The 15,052-nt window shown below is 37.4% G+C and overlaps 1 protein-coding gene across 2 annotated transcripts in view; it reads left to right on the top strand.

The window, feature by feature from the left end:
• LOC102520095 (tyrosine-protein phosphatase non-receptor type 20) overlaps positions 1–15,052 on the top strand; it is a 91,638-nt gene that overhangs the window by 30,760 nt on the left and 45,826 nt on the right. Inside the window, exons 6-7 of one of the 2 annotated variants that reach the window (XM_032461678.1) lie at positions 8,005–8,126; positions 12,746–12,846. In XM_032461678.1, coding sequence (XP_032317569.1) covers positions 8,005–8,126; positions 12,746–12,846 — 223 coding nt within the window. The remainder of the gene's footprint in view (positions 1–8,004; positions 8,127–12,745; positions 12,847–15,052) is intronic. The other variant, XM_032461681.1, reaches the window with a different exon arrangement.

Below are 15,052 nucleotides of genomic sequence, written 5' to 3' on the forward strand. Positions count from 1 at the left end.
TTAGCTTCAGTGTAAAGGAAAAAGACAGCATCCAAAAAAATGGCCTTCAATTATAGGACAGTTAATAAATTAAGACTTATCCATAAAATGGAATTCTAAGGAGTCTCCCAAAAAGTCTCCTCTCTTTGCAGCCAATTCATCTCTGCCTGTATTCACCATTGACTTCTGTCCTGGATTTTCAGAGACTGTCCTAAATTCCCCGAATTTCGATCCTACTGCCCTTTCAAAGACTTTCAAACCTGATGAAGCTGTACTGAATCAAAGCAGTCTGTGAGGTTTAGCACGATTCGTTGCAAGTAGTAACTGAAGAGCTGAGGTTGCGGGTCACACATGTGTAAGTTACATCAGAAGGAAAGTTACTAATTTAATAATATCACTTTTTTAAGATGTCTGTCTGACAGAAAAAGTTATAGTTTCAATGCCCTGTAGAACATTAATCAGTTTTGTTTCTAATTTAGCAAACTTATTTCAAAATGCCTTTTCTAATGGACAAACATAACATGTTCCTCGAAATGGTCTTTTCAGCCAGCTTTTATCCTCTCGCTATTCCTTGATTATTTAATGAGTTGAACAAATTATTTGAGACAGGTTCTTTCTATATTTATTTGTATGAGTTTTCCTCTAATATAAAGTAGCTAAATGAACTGACACTTAAAACAGAGTGATTTTTTTCAAGCGTGCATGATTTTAACCTTCAGAAAAAAAACAGATTGTGTCTCTTGTCTACAGTGCTTTTGAGAATTTTGTCAGATTTCAAGCTTTCAAAATTTGCCTTGAGTAAATGAAGAGCCCTCAAGTTGAAGACCTTGAACTTTTTAAATAACCTGCCTTCTCTAAAGGAATGCACGGCTGTGAAGGATTATTTTTTTAACTAAAACAGAAACCTGCTAGATTTACTAGCCTGCTTTTTTTTGCCTATGCCAGACAGCTTCCTCTCTACTAATTTAAAGAATAAAATGATACTTGTTGTCATAATATAGCACATCTTATTGTGTAGTTATATTTTAAATGAAATAGTCTAGCAGTCCCTCAAGAGGTCCCCTTATATAATTCTTTTCAAAGTTATACAGGCTTGTGTTGACAATCACGATTTCACCCTGAGTGTCACAGGCCGTTAACAAGCTAAACCAGAGTCTCACTCCTGCACTCCTCTATAAAGAGGATTTATTTCTACTCCCCTATTTATTTACTTATTCAATCATTTGTTTGTATCAATATGGACTCATGTATATATATTTTATACTTTATATTTTAAACTAGTTGTTATGTTAGTTACTTTGTTTTTCAAACTTTGCTAGTCCTGGCCCGTGGGAGCTCTGTCAGGCTGACTCTTGTGTCCCTTTGACAAACTCCATTCTTTTGTTTTTTGAGCACTTTATTACTTCATTGCATTACAAGATGCTCCAGGCTTATCTTGCATTGCCCCTGCCCCAGTCCTAGATTCAGCCGTTTCTCGAAAGAACTTTGTTTTCTCTTATTGGATAATAGTATTGAGAAACCAAGACCTGAGCACTGGGCGTGTTTGCTGCTGATGCAGTATTGTTGCTTCTAGGCTCTGGCTATTTATTTTTAATAAATTAAAAATAATCACATGGTTTAATGGAGTAAATATTTCTTGAAAAGTGTAAATGAAGAAAATAAATTCTGGAAGCTCAGACAGTGGTAACCAACTCATTAAATGCTGGCTCTGTGTCAGGTGCTGTGCTGAGTGCTTCACATGTATCTGGTTTAGTCATTGTGACATCCTTGTGGCATAGGTACTGTCAGTATTTCTCTTCTGTAGATGAGGAAAGTGAGGCATAGAGAGAGCAGGGAAGTTGACCCTGGTCCCACCACGTGACAGAACTGGGATCAAAGCAGACACAACAAGGAGGCCACCTGTAAACCAAGGAGAGATGCCTCAAAATAAACCAGACTTGCTGGCACCTTGATTTTGGACTTGCAGCCTCAGAACTGTGAGAAAATAAATTTCTATGGTTTAAGCCACTCAATCTGTGGTATTTTGTTATGATTGGCCTAACAGACTCATACAGTAGTGTTTACCTCATAGAATGAAGTGAGAAGTGTATCCGTCTCTTCAATTTTTTTGAAAGTTGGTATAAAATTGGTGCTTTTCCTTAAATATTTTGAATTTGCCAGTGAAGCTATTTGGGCCAGGTGTTTTTCTTTGTGGGAGGATTTTAAAATTATAAATTCAGTTTCTTTACTAGCTATAGGTCTATTCAGATCATGTGTTTCTTCTTGGCTGAGCTATGGTAGATTGTGCCTTCAAATTATTTGTTCGTTTCATCTAAGTTATCAAACTTACTGACATAGTTATTCATAATATTCCTTTAATATCCTTTAAATTTCTGTTGAAATATTATGAAGTCCTCTCTTTCATTCCTGAGATTATTGGTTTGTTTCTTCTCTCTTTTATTTTTCGATTTATCTCTCAAGATATTTACCAATTTTATTGATCTTCTCAGTGAACCAGATGTTGGTTCCATTTTGTTTTTCTCCTTATTTAATTGATTTCTATTCTTACCACTCTATCTGTTATTCTGCTTCTTTGAATTTAATTTTTTTTCTTTTTCTGATTTCTTAAGGTAGAAGTTTAAATCATGGATTTTAGGTCTTTCTGGTTTTTGTTTTTTGTTTTTTGTTTTCATAGAAATATCCAGTATTGTACATTTTCAAAAAAAAACATTACTTTGGCTCCCTCTTTAAAATTTTAATATGCTGTTTTATTCACCTTCGTGAAGTTTAAGATATTTTCTAGATTCCCTGCAACTTCGTCTTTGACTCGGTTAAATAGAAGTTTGTTGTTTAGTTTCCAAATATTTGGAAATTTCCTATATATCTTATTATTACTGATTTCTAATTTAATTCCATTTGATTTGAGGATATTTGTGACATATTTTATAATTTTTATGATAAACTCTGTATGATTTAATAGATTGTAAATTTATTAAAAATTATCTTGTAACCCAGAGTATGATCTTTGAGAATATTCCATGGATACTTGAATGGGTAGTCTGTTGTTTCAGGGTGAAGTGTTCTAAACTGTTAAATTAGGAAAATGTGAATTATGGTGTGTTTCAAATCTTGCACGTCCTTACTGATATTTTTTTCTATTTGTTAAATCAATTGCTAAAGAGAATTTTTTGGCTGTCTGTCATTCTCCTTTCAATTCTATTGGTTTTTACTTCATGTAATTTTAAGTTTCACTATTGTATAAATGTTTTGAATTGTTATGTTTCTAATAAATTTGCCTCTTTATCATTATGTAATGTCCCTCTTTATCCCTGGTAACATTCTTTGTTCTGAAGTCACTTTGATACTAATCTAGCCATTCAGACTTTCTCTTACTAGTGTTAACATGGTATCTCTCTCCCATTTTTTCCCTTTTAGAGTCTGCTGCATCTCTGTTCAGTCTGTCCCCTTACCCGCCCCCATGCTTTATTTTGGGTAATTTCTATTGCTATATGTTGGCATACACTTACCTTTTTTTCTCTACTGTCTTATCTGCTATTAATTACATTCAGTTCATATATTGTTCATTTCATTCCTTGAAGTTCCATTTGGGTCTCATTTTTATACTTTGTATTTCTCTTTTCATTATATGATGTTTTCTTTACTTCCTTGAGCACCTCTATAAAATTTATAATAGCTTATAAAAGGTTTTTCTTTACAAATATCACCATCTGTTATTTCTAACTATATTTCTGTTGATTGACTTACCTGGTTATGGGCCATATTTTCCTGCTTCTTTGCATGCTTGCTAAGTGTTGACTAAATGCTGGTCGTTATGAATTATACAATTTGGGGTTCTGGGTTTTTTGTATTCCTGTAAAAAAATGCTAAGTATTTTCTGCTTGCAGTTATGTTACTTGAAGTTTAGGTAAGTTGATCCTTTTTGAAACTTGCTGCTAAACGTTTTGTAGGTGTGCGGAGTAGCCTCTGTTCTGAGGATAGCGCCGTTTTACTGCTGAGAGGTGTCTTTTCTGTGCACTCTTCCCAGTGCCCTGCGTATTGCAAGGTCCCCTTATTCTGGCTGCTTGAACACACTGTTCCTAGCCCTTGCTGGTCTCTAGGGGTTGTCTGGCCTGGTGATTCTTCCTGAGTGTCAGGGACTGCCCTCTACATACAAGCAGATCCATATTCTCTGAAGGACCTGAGATGATTTCTTCGCTGATATTCGGACTTCTCTTATTCTGCACAGCTCCCTCCACTCCGACACTCTACCTCACAGATTCTACCTGCCCTGGCCTTCTGAAGTTCGACTTCTTTCCTCTCAGCTCAGTGAGTTCCTGAGTCTCTGAGGTTTCTCCCCCTGAGCTGTAGCCTGGAGACACCTGGAAGCCTTAATCTGGGGCAGTCATAGGGCTTGTCTAACTTGTGTCCCCTCTCCCAGAGGTCACAGTCCGGAAGCTACTGTCTCGTGTGTTTGGTCCTGTTTTCTGCTTGTGCTGAGCCCAGTGCAGCGGCTCCCTCGTGGGCAGAAGGGAGAGTCAGCAGTGGGCCGTTCTAATGTCATCCTCGTGTCAGGTGACGGTGGGCATTTTCTCATGCATTTACTGGCCTGTAACTTTTCTTCTGCTGTGAGTTGCTTATTTATGATTCCCATAGACCCTCTTTTTTTCTTGTAATTTGCCTCCCTAGCATTTGAAGAGCCTTCTTGGTTTGCAGAGCTCCCTGTCCTCTAAGTCTTGGTGTGAGGAAGTAGTGGCCGTGGCGACCAAGGCCGAGGGCTCTGGGAGGATAGCATTCCGCGTCAGGAGAGCTCGATGTGGCCCCACAGCATTCAGGGGCCATGTCTTACTGCTCAGCTTTTTTGGTGGTTAAAGGAGTTTCCCAGAGCACATGTGGTAAAGTTTCTTTATTCTCAAATCAGCAACAGTTGGTTGCTGTTACTTGGCAACTAAGAAGATCAGCTAGTTTAATAGATTTTACTCACTTTTTTTTGCCTATTGGGTTTTTTGTCTTCTTAATGAATTTTAAGAATTCTTTGTATATCCTTGATATGTTCTGTTATTAGTTGTATCATTTCTCCCTCGTAAATGCACATTTTTTTGTTGATAGTATCTTTTAATTGGATATTCAGACTTAATCAATATTATCTTCTATAAATTGTGCTTTCATAATTCCAAAATCTGTCCCTACCCCGAGATAATAAAAATATGCTCTTTTACTTTGTATATTTTGGTTTTTTATTTTTATTTTATTTTTTTTAACTTTTTTTATTGAGTTATGCTTACTTTGCGTATTTTGATCTTTGATCTTACTGTGCTGTGGTGAAGGGGTATGACCGTTTTCTTCTGGGAGGAAAGCCGGCCGTCCCGAGCCCACTTACTTTGGTGCTCTCCCCGCTCTGACCTGCGCTGCCGTCATTGTCAACTGGCAGGTGCTCATGTGTGCTTGAGATTGGTTTTGAAGCCCAGTTCTCTTTTATTGCTCCACTTTGCTGTCCTGACACCAATTCACACTGTTTTGATGACTAACTTATAATGAGTATCGGTATCTGATAGGGCAAATGCCCCCAATCTGCTTTCCTTTCCCAGAATTGTCTTTGCTGTTCTTTAGTTTGTCTACACATGTAGACAAGTGCATAGACACACATATGCCCACATTTCCCGCTTGAAATTTGATCGGATTTGCATTGAATCTAAGATAAATTTAAAAAATGTTTACCACTATTATGATAGGAGTTTTTGCCAATGTACATATACGTGCCTTATTTATTCTATTTTTTGTATCTTTCAATAAAATTTTGCAATTTTCACTATATAGTTTTGGTTCAATTGATGTCTAGTTACCTCATTTTTATTTCTATTGTGAATGACATATTTTCTTTGTTGCGATATCTGATTGGTTATTGTTGGCATATGGAATGTTTCTACTTTACTGATCTTGGTGTCAGCTCTTCTGTCAAGCTTTCTTATTATTTCTAATATCTGACCATAGAGTCTCTTTGATTTTTTATGTAGGCAGTAACAGTATTTACAAATAACAGTTTACTTGCTTTTTTCCAATCCTTATGGCTTTTTTTTTCCCGCTTTCTTCTTTCTTTTCATTGCTTGGGACCTGTATCTTATACAGTATTAAATAAGGATGGTGGTAGTAGGCATTCCTATGTTTTCTTTAAAACAATGAGAATATGTCCAAAGTTTTACCGTTAAGGATAATGTTGGCCCAGTATTTTGATTAGGTAACCTTTTCTCTAAGTTAAAGAAGTTTTCTTCTATTTCTACCTTGAAAGAGGAATTTTTCAAATGATTGATCTTTATATGTTCAGATGATAATATAATTTCTGGCCTATCTTTTGTTAACGTTTGTTAATATGCCAATTTACATTCATAGGTTTTTATGATTGTTTATGAAACTGAGGATACTTTGAATTTTTGAGATAAATCTTAGTCCATGCATTTTTTTCACTGCACCATTTGGTAATATTTTATTTAGGACTTTTATATCTGTGTTCATTTTTGGGTTTGGCTTACAATTTTTCTTACTTGTATTTTATGTGTTTTGTTTTCATGTCAGGATTTACCAACCTTTTAATATGAATTAAGTATCTTTACTTTTTAAAACTTGTCTGTAACTGTTTGCATAAGAAAGAGATTTTTGTTCATTGAAAGTCTGATAAAATCTCACCTGAAAATCTGTTTTGGTCCAGGCACCTTTTTCCTTCTGAGTGTGAGACTTTTAATTATTGGTTTAACTTTTTGAATGATTATTATACTATTCAGGCTTATACTTGAGTAAACTTGGATAATTTATAACTCTCTATAAAAGTTTCTGTTTCATCAAATTTGTCTAAAGGTGCCCATAGGATTTGCTTATTAGTTCTTAAAATGATAGTTGGATTTGTGGTTGTGCCTTTTTTTCATTTTGTTGTTATTGAGTAGTGAAAGATTTGTGTATTTTTAAGTATTTGATTTCAAAGAGTCAGTCTTTGATTTGTTGGTTATTCTATTATTTTAGCTTATTTTCTAGTTGCCATTTTTGTTTATGATTTCTTCCTTTCTATTTTTGGGGGGTTTCCTCAGTCATTCTTGGCCTTTATGATTGAATACAAAACTCATTTTTGTCATTTTTTTCTGTCTTTTTTATAAATGTTTTTAAAACTACACATTTCCCCTTTAAGCACTACTTTCCGTACTTCACATTAGTTTTGATATATTGTCATTTCATTGATGTTTCTTAATGTGTACTTATGAAATTGATTTATGTGTTGTAATAGTTCATAATTTCTATTTGATTTCCTTTTGACACATTCAGAAATGCGGTTTTTAGTTTCCAAAGTACTTGTTTATATTTTTGCTATACTTTTTATTGTTGATTTTTTAATATGATATGTTATATAGATTTCTAAATCATAGTGTTTAAGGCTGCTATGACATAAGAAACAGTACTCTCAGTGCTTAATTCTAAGATCAGAGAAAAATATCTCCCATAGCTTCTATATGAAAGACTCTGTGCAGTGAAATTAATAGAGTAATTAGCAAAAATCCTGTAATAAAACCAGCAGTGAGTTTCCTAGGGATGATTTGTGTTACATTCTTCAATAAAACAACTTTCTATGTACATTAACATGTTGCTAGTTTGTTTATTAACAATACAAGATGTTAAAATGAGACTTACACTGTTCTTTATCCAAGAAGTAGACCCTGAAACCCAGAATTGAGTTCTGTAGATCCCAGTGCATAGGTTCTATAGGTGGTATATATTTAGAATTCACCTGAAGAGTACGTTCTTGAATAATACTGAAGTAGGAACAAAGGGACTGCTCAAAAATCAGCTTCTGAGGATAACCCTAGAAGAAGGATGATGTTTGCTCTGTTATTTTTTTCATAGCAGGGAGAGACGTGATCAGTGTAGGAGACAAAGACGAGAGGAGGCTAGAACAGGAAGAGCGGGTGGCCGTTCCCCTCAGTTAGCTCGACTTTTCTTGCTGAGGCTCAGCCTTTCCTTCTCTGAAGGCCTTTGCGTTTGATCAGTTCTTCCCTTTTCTTTGTTCAGGAAAAGATCAGAAGGGAGAGGACTCTGATGTGAAAAAACTGGATCCATCTTTGCTTTCATCAGATCAGGAAGACTTGCCTTCATCAAGTCAGGACATGACACCTAGATCAGTGAGCTCTGAGGTAAAGCTAAAGGAAGAGGGATCTTTACTAACTGACTCTGGCCAGTGCCTAAATCACAGGCTAAGCTCTCTAAGTTTTAAGCGGCTATTCTGTTCTCCTTACCACAATGATCTCCCAATTTTGTGTCACTCTGATGTTGAAGGTGATCAAAATAGGGATTTGAAAGAGTGGAACTTTTTGCAATGGAAGAACACCCCTTTCAATGCTATTTTGGAAATTTTACTTATCTTAGCATCTATTTCATTTTATGCTACTAAGAGGTACGAAATAAATTTCACATAAAATTTAAAGCACCTTGGATATATGGATGATGGGATTTTTAATTGAGAGAGAGAGAACATAGTGCAGTGGCTCTGAACTACAGAATAGTAGACGGCTGCAAAGAAATCTGGGGCATAACCCTTACCTTGACACATTACCTTTCTTGTGGAGATACTCCCAGGGTTAGAGCACAAAAAGAGAAATATGTTTTTATCTTGTAGGTGCCTTACATTTTTTTTTCCTTCTCTAATCTGTTGGAGCTTTGGGACTTGCATCATGTTCCTGTCCTAATACTCACTTCCTGTAGGTTCCAGCATCCATGGAGCTCAAACTCAGTACCAAGAACAAGCACTGCTTCCCCCATTGTCCCAGTTCAGCCGCCGCCCCACCCAGGGCTGAGAGCGTGCTGAGCTGCTGCTTCGGAAGACAGCATGGTAGCTTGGCTGTTCTCCCGTGGGGAGTCTGTCCGTTCCCCTGTGACAGGTATGGTGGCCACATCAAGGCCACCATCACACCTCTGGCTGGCAGTCTCTTCTAGTGTAATTCTGGGCTCTCAGCCCCACTGTTGATCCTTTTCTGTGATCAGAATGATTTCCCCCTTGAAGGACAGATATTTGGAAGTGAACAACTTCATAGAATGTCTTGCGCAGACCCTTTATATAGCCATACTTGACACCCTTCTAGAACTGAGTATGTTTTATGGTTTGGGTTTTTTCCCCGATATTTTATGGCTTGACTTTTCTAGGATGAGATTTGATATGCTTTAAAGTTTCCTTTTAGAAAAGAGTATCTTAGAACATTTCTGGGTGGCTTGTGGAGTATGTTTTGAAAATCAGCTGGTTTTGTTAGAATTTGCTCTGCTTACATCCCATGAAGCAGTTAATTTGATATAACAGCCCCTTGATGCCCTCTCAGTTCGATGCTGTCCCTGGGACTGTCTAGACTTCATAGACTTGTGTGTAGATGCTCAACTTTGCAAGACAGATCAATAAATTTTTGTTCCAGTGCTCATTTTAGAGGTGAAGAAACAGCCCCAGAAGCTGAAGCGATTTCCCTGTGGCCACACAGCTGCTCCGGTCGCAGAGAAGAGACTAGAAGCCAGGCTCCTGTCTCTTAGTGTTGCTGCTTTCACTCTGTCCTCACAAGTCTTTGGCATACAGTGCAGAAAAGTTTGCTTAGGCTTCTTGGAAAAATCGATCCAGCCTTTTCTTTGACGTTAATTGGATTCAGTGAGCACTCTCCAAAAAGACCTGGCATCTTGATAATTTAGAATATTTCTCCTTGTGCCTTCTTGGCATCATTAGCCAAATCAGATTTCATTCAATCAAAGACACGTTAGGGTCCTGAGTGAGCCTTATTTGAGTGACAGCCGTCTGGAACAGTTTGCGTCTTCGGTAAGGACAGTCAAGTTGACTCTGAAGCGCGACTTTGAGTACAGCCCAGGCTGAACTATGCCAGGGCTTCCCACTCAGGCGGCGTCACTTCTTAGCAGATGAGCGGTGTGCAGACGGCTCTCCAGCAAGTCTTGCCGGAGCTGGGAGGGGCTGTGCTGAGTGGTAGCATTACCCCTTTCTTTTCCTCTGTGCCGTTTCACTCACAATCTCCACATTCCTACTTTAATTACCTGAAATTAATTTTTAGAGATTTGCTTTCCCTAGCAGTGTGGATAAACTATTTTTCAGGACCAGGTCAACTCTGGAGAACTCATCTCATTTATTTTAGTGGTTATCCACATAGGCTGATGAGAATAAATCTTTGGGGAATATTTTCCCTTGATATTTTAAAGTAGAAAAATTAAAATGCACAGAGGAACACTAACAAAGGAGAGCTGGTATAGCTATAGTGATATCAGAAAGAAGATACTTAAAAGCAAACCATTAGGTATTAAGTCACTATATAATACTAAAAGGCTTGTTGGCTCACAAGGAAGATATAAAATTCTAAATTTATATAAGCACCTAACAATAGCTTCAGAATATGTAAATCAGAATTACAAGGAGTAATTGATAAATTTACTATGGTAGTGGGCCATTTTAAAGTATCTCTTTTATTAATATATTAGACAATTAGTTAAGAATATAGAAATTATAAAAAAAAAAGTGAATTAGCAAGCTAGATATAATGAACATATACAGAACATGCATCCAAAAATAGAGAACACACAATTTTTTTCAAACATACGTGGGCCATTTATAAAAATTTACCATGTACCAAATCAAAATATATCACAATAAATGTCAAATAATTTTTGTAGTACTGACTGTGGTCTCTGATATAAAGAAATTCAGCTGGAAGTCAACCACAGAAAGAGGAAACGTACATTTGGGATTTAAAGGCACATACTTCTAAACCTGTAAGCCAAAGAGGAAATGAGAGAATGACCTTGTGTTGGCCCCCAGCACCCTGTTGCTCTGGAAACCTGAAAAGACGGGCTGTCAGCTGTGATCAGGCAGCACTGATTATGGTAAAACTGACGCCTGGGCTGGAAGGGTTATGACTAGGACTTTGAATGTCTGGTTGAAAGCACAGACAGGGTGCCTGTGGGAAGCTCCTTGCTGTAATCTCCGGGGCTTAGGCTCTTGGGTTGTTGCAAGAGGTACTGGTTCCTGTGTAGCTTGAGACTTCTAAGTCAGGGTGCCTCAGGGACCCACCCATGTCATTTCACTGCCTTACACTTGAGATGATGCTAGAATGCTGTCAGAGCTCCTGATGAGGGCAAGCCTGAGGCTGTTCTGCTGACACGTGTCACTCCTTTGCTGTGTCCTTCTGCAAAGCTCCCCTAGTGCCAGGTGTGGTCTGTTGGACCTTGTGAATGTCCATTGAATGGAAGATCGTTGGTGGTGGTTGAGCAGGATGGGCAAGGTACACTTACCCTGCAGTTGGTTCTAGGTCAATGAAATCCCCAAATATTTAAAGCAAAGCTTACGAGATTTAGAAAAATATATGAGAATTGATATATTTTTACCTCTATAATGAAGGACTTTTTAAAAATTTGTTTTATACATTATTCAAAATGGCAGTTAGCTAGTCCACCAGGATTTAATATATTCTAAAGTGGTCGAGTTATTGCTAAATGTAAGCTAATCTTATGTCTTAGGCGGTGCTTATTCATTTAGACTAAGACATAGTAAGTTGCATGTTTTGCCTGCGTGCTTGGTAGGAGGGCTAGGTCGTTGTTTGCATCTTTCCGTTAATGTGCTTGTTTTTAAAACTGATTGTGCTCGGGTCCGTGTTCTGGAATGACGGCTGTATCTATGCCTGTAAGATGCATTCCAGGTCTAGGAAGTTCATGGAATTAAGCAAAACATATACACATGCACACACACTCAGAAGAGAGGAAAGGGTTAATAAATTTCACAAAATAAGAATCAAAATACACTTCAAAAGAGATGAAAAGACGTAACACAGCCGGTGGCTGGAGATACTGCATGAGAAATAGAGAAGGGGAGATGAGGGAGGGAGATGAGGCAGACGCCGGACCGTGGCAGGCCAGGTGGACTTTGGACCTGCTGCTCCTTTTGCTCAGGATGCTTTCCTGCCTCTTTGCCTAGCCCTTCCTTCTGTCTTTTAGGTACGTGGCAATTAGGTATCACCAAATTCTGCTACTGCATTAACGCTTGTCACCAGCTGTGAGTTTTACATGCTTGCCTGTGTATTTTCTCTGCCCCCATGAGATATACACCCTCCACAAGGAGAGAACACATGCCTCTCTTGTTCAGTGTTTTATCCATAGCACTTAGAACAGTATCTGCATGTACTAGGCCCCCAGAAAAGAACTGTCAAATGAATGTATTAACTGCATCTTTATTTTAATGTTATTTTTCCTTTAATTATATTCTGTTTACCAGCAGGCCAGGTGCTATATAGGAGGCTGCAAAGGCAACAAAATGGATTAATTAATAAAGTCCATCGAGCAGTACAAATTCTCATGGCACAGGCATAGAGTTACTGGATTAGATTATACACATGCTAAAATAAAGAGAGATATAGTACTAAGAATTTTATATAAACAGTAAACTAAATGTGATAGCACTTGTTATAAGAATTTCCTCTGGGCTGCAGTTTTTGGTTTTGTTTTTAAGAAAAATGAGGCTTATTTTTATGAACTTTTAGAAAATAACTTGGGTGATTCAATAGAAATCATTTATATGGGCATAGTACTCAACGCCTTTGATGGACTGGAAAATATTTAATAGGGAGATGTGCATTTCAAGTGGTTTTCTATGAGTGTGATTGTGGTTTTAATTCTATAATTGAAGGCCTTATTCTTCTTCTTAAGAAGCTGTAGGAAACATTTTCTTTTAAACTATATATTCCTAAAATTGTAGCCGTAATTTTTTCCTTTCTTATGCCTGTAGGTTTCGGAAAGTGAAGTTAACTCAGAGAAGGTAAAAGTCTTTCCTCAGGAGTTCCCAAAAAATGATGATTTTGAGGATCATTTTAAAGAGGATACAGAAAGGTATAACTAATATGCTTATTTATTGAGTTTTTTTTTTGTTTATTCATATTCATAGCTAGCCCTCTTGAGTGGAGACAGTGAATAATGGCCCTCAAATGTTTGATAAGTTTTAAAAATATAGTTCTTTGCAGTAAGTACAACCTGATTTGTCTATAAATAGGATGTATTTATGATCTAATAAGTATGGTATTAATTCAAGAGAAAAATATTCCTAAAGAATTCAATTTCTCTATCATCTCAACAATTACCTAGTTCCAAAGCCTTTGTGAATAAAGTGTTTGGAGCTCTTGGAGGGAGCAGTGTACTTAAAGTAAAGTAAAGCTTAAAGCACAGCTAAATTTTATGAGAAATTATGTCTGTTTCTAGAAAGAAAATAATGTGCTAGAAACAGGACTATTAGCATGGCCAATTCTTGGCACTGTATTTGAAAAAAAAATGTAAAGAACCAGGAGAAAAGTAAATTTCCATTAGAAGAACAAAAGGAACAGCAACTTTTCATGCTTATAAAATGTTCAAATCCAAAAATATGGCAAGTAAGAAAACATTTTATTGAGCCATATTTTCTTAGAGATTTAAAAGTATGGGCTAGTCACTGAAATAGCACTGTGTAGCTATGTGTATGGTTTGCATCTTGTGCAAACTTTCAGAAGTTAAATGAACAAATAAACTAATTCAAAAGGCATTTGAGATAACATTATGTGCTACTAGTGTATACTAATTAGTAAGTGCTGATTATATTCTAAGCACTGCATATAAATACAAAATATTACATACTTCTTGTCCTTTAGTTTACAGTTTAGCTGGGGAAACAGACATGTAAAAGACAAATTTAAATGCAGTGGAGTAGGTATATTATAGAGTCAAGGTCCAAGGACTGTGGGTACAGGAGACCGAGAACTATGCAAGCGGGGAGTTCCCCACCAGCTTCTTTGAAGAAAGGATATTTTGGTTGGATTTAGTATCTCAAATAAATAGAAGCTCAGCAGGTGAAAAGGGACAGAAGAAAATTTCAAGCTGGGGGAAGAGGTCTGAGCAAAGGTAAGGAGCTGTGAAGATACCTAATTCATGGCAAGAGATGTTAAGTGTCAAGACTTGTAGGGTGTGCGTGAATTGAAGCGCAGGAAGCTGGGGAAGATGAGCCGTAGAACAGAAACTACAGTGTGTGTGAAACCAAGGAGTACATGTCTTATTCAGTCTGTTAAGAGTGAAAATGAAGCACAGGCAAGTCTTCTGTTCTATTCATGCATCTGCCCACCTGTCAGTCATGTGTCTATCCTCTATCTGCCTAGAAGGAGGAATGCTGGTAGCAAGGTGGAAGAGAGCTGGCAGGAAATGGAGAACAGGTAGATGTTGACAGTAATCCAAGAAAAAACGAGAAGGAGGAAGGAGTAAGAAACCTTAAATTACCCACGGAAGCAAAAGGAAAAGACCATTACTTTGCTAAGGTTGAGGCATAAAGTGCATAAATATTTAGGAGCCCAGTAAGGAGCCTGGGTTTACCCTGCGGTTGGTGGGCAGGTGTAACAATTAAATCTGAGTTTTAGGGAGAATTTTCTCTAGACACTGGAGATTAGACTCAGAAATCAAATTAGGAGGCTCTTGCTAAGTGGGGTTGCAAATGAAAATGCAGGAACAGCCAAGGAGGCAGCGTAAGTGAGTAAAACTGAGTAGTGAGAAGTTGGAAAGGAAACTGAGTGTGTGTGGGCTAGTATTTGAGAAATCTGTTACGGCATATAGAGCAGTAGGTAGACGGGGATAGAAGGGTTAAAGGGTTTGTTTTTAAGGTGAGAGAGAATCAAGTATTCTTGTAATACGGAAAAAGTTGTAGATAGAGATTAATTTTGTATATATGCATAAATATAAGGAAAAGTAATTTTAGAAAAAATGTCTCAGAGGAGACAGAAGGCATAAGAGCTGAGAACAGGGAAGGATTAACTCTGAACTTGGAGGAAGCAAGGAGTAGTGAAGAATGCCGGCCCTTCCAAGTTGCATTTTGAAAGCGAGTAAGTTGAAAGAGTCCTTGCTTTCTGGCTTGCGGTTTATAGAAGGGGCTACATTTTTCCTAAAGCAGAGAATTAGGATGGAGACTACATGACGGTGGTAGTTTGAAAATTACGAGCAAAAGAGGAGACAGAATAGAGACGTCCGTGTTTCCCAGACAGCTCTCTGCTGACACTGGAAACCCCAGTGACCCCAGTGCTCTTCT

The sequence above is a fragment of the Camelus ferus genome, chromosome 19 (assembly GCF_009834535.1).
Source record: "Camelus ferus isolate YT-003-E chromosome 19, BCGSAC_Cfer_1.0, whole genome shotgun sequence".
Lineage (NCBI taxonomy): Eukaryota > Metazoa > Chordata > Mammalia > Artiodactyla > Camelidae > Camelus > Camelus ferus.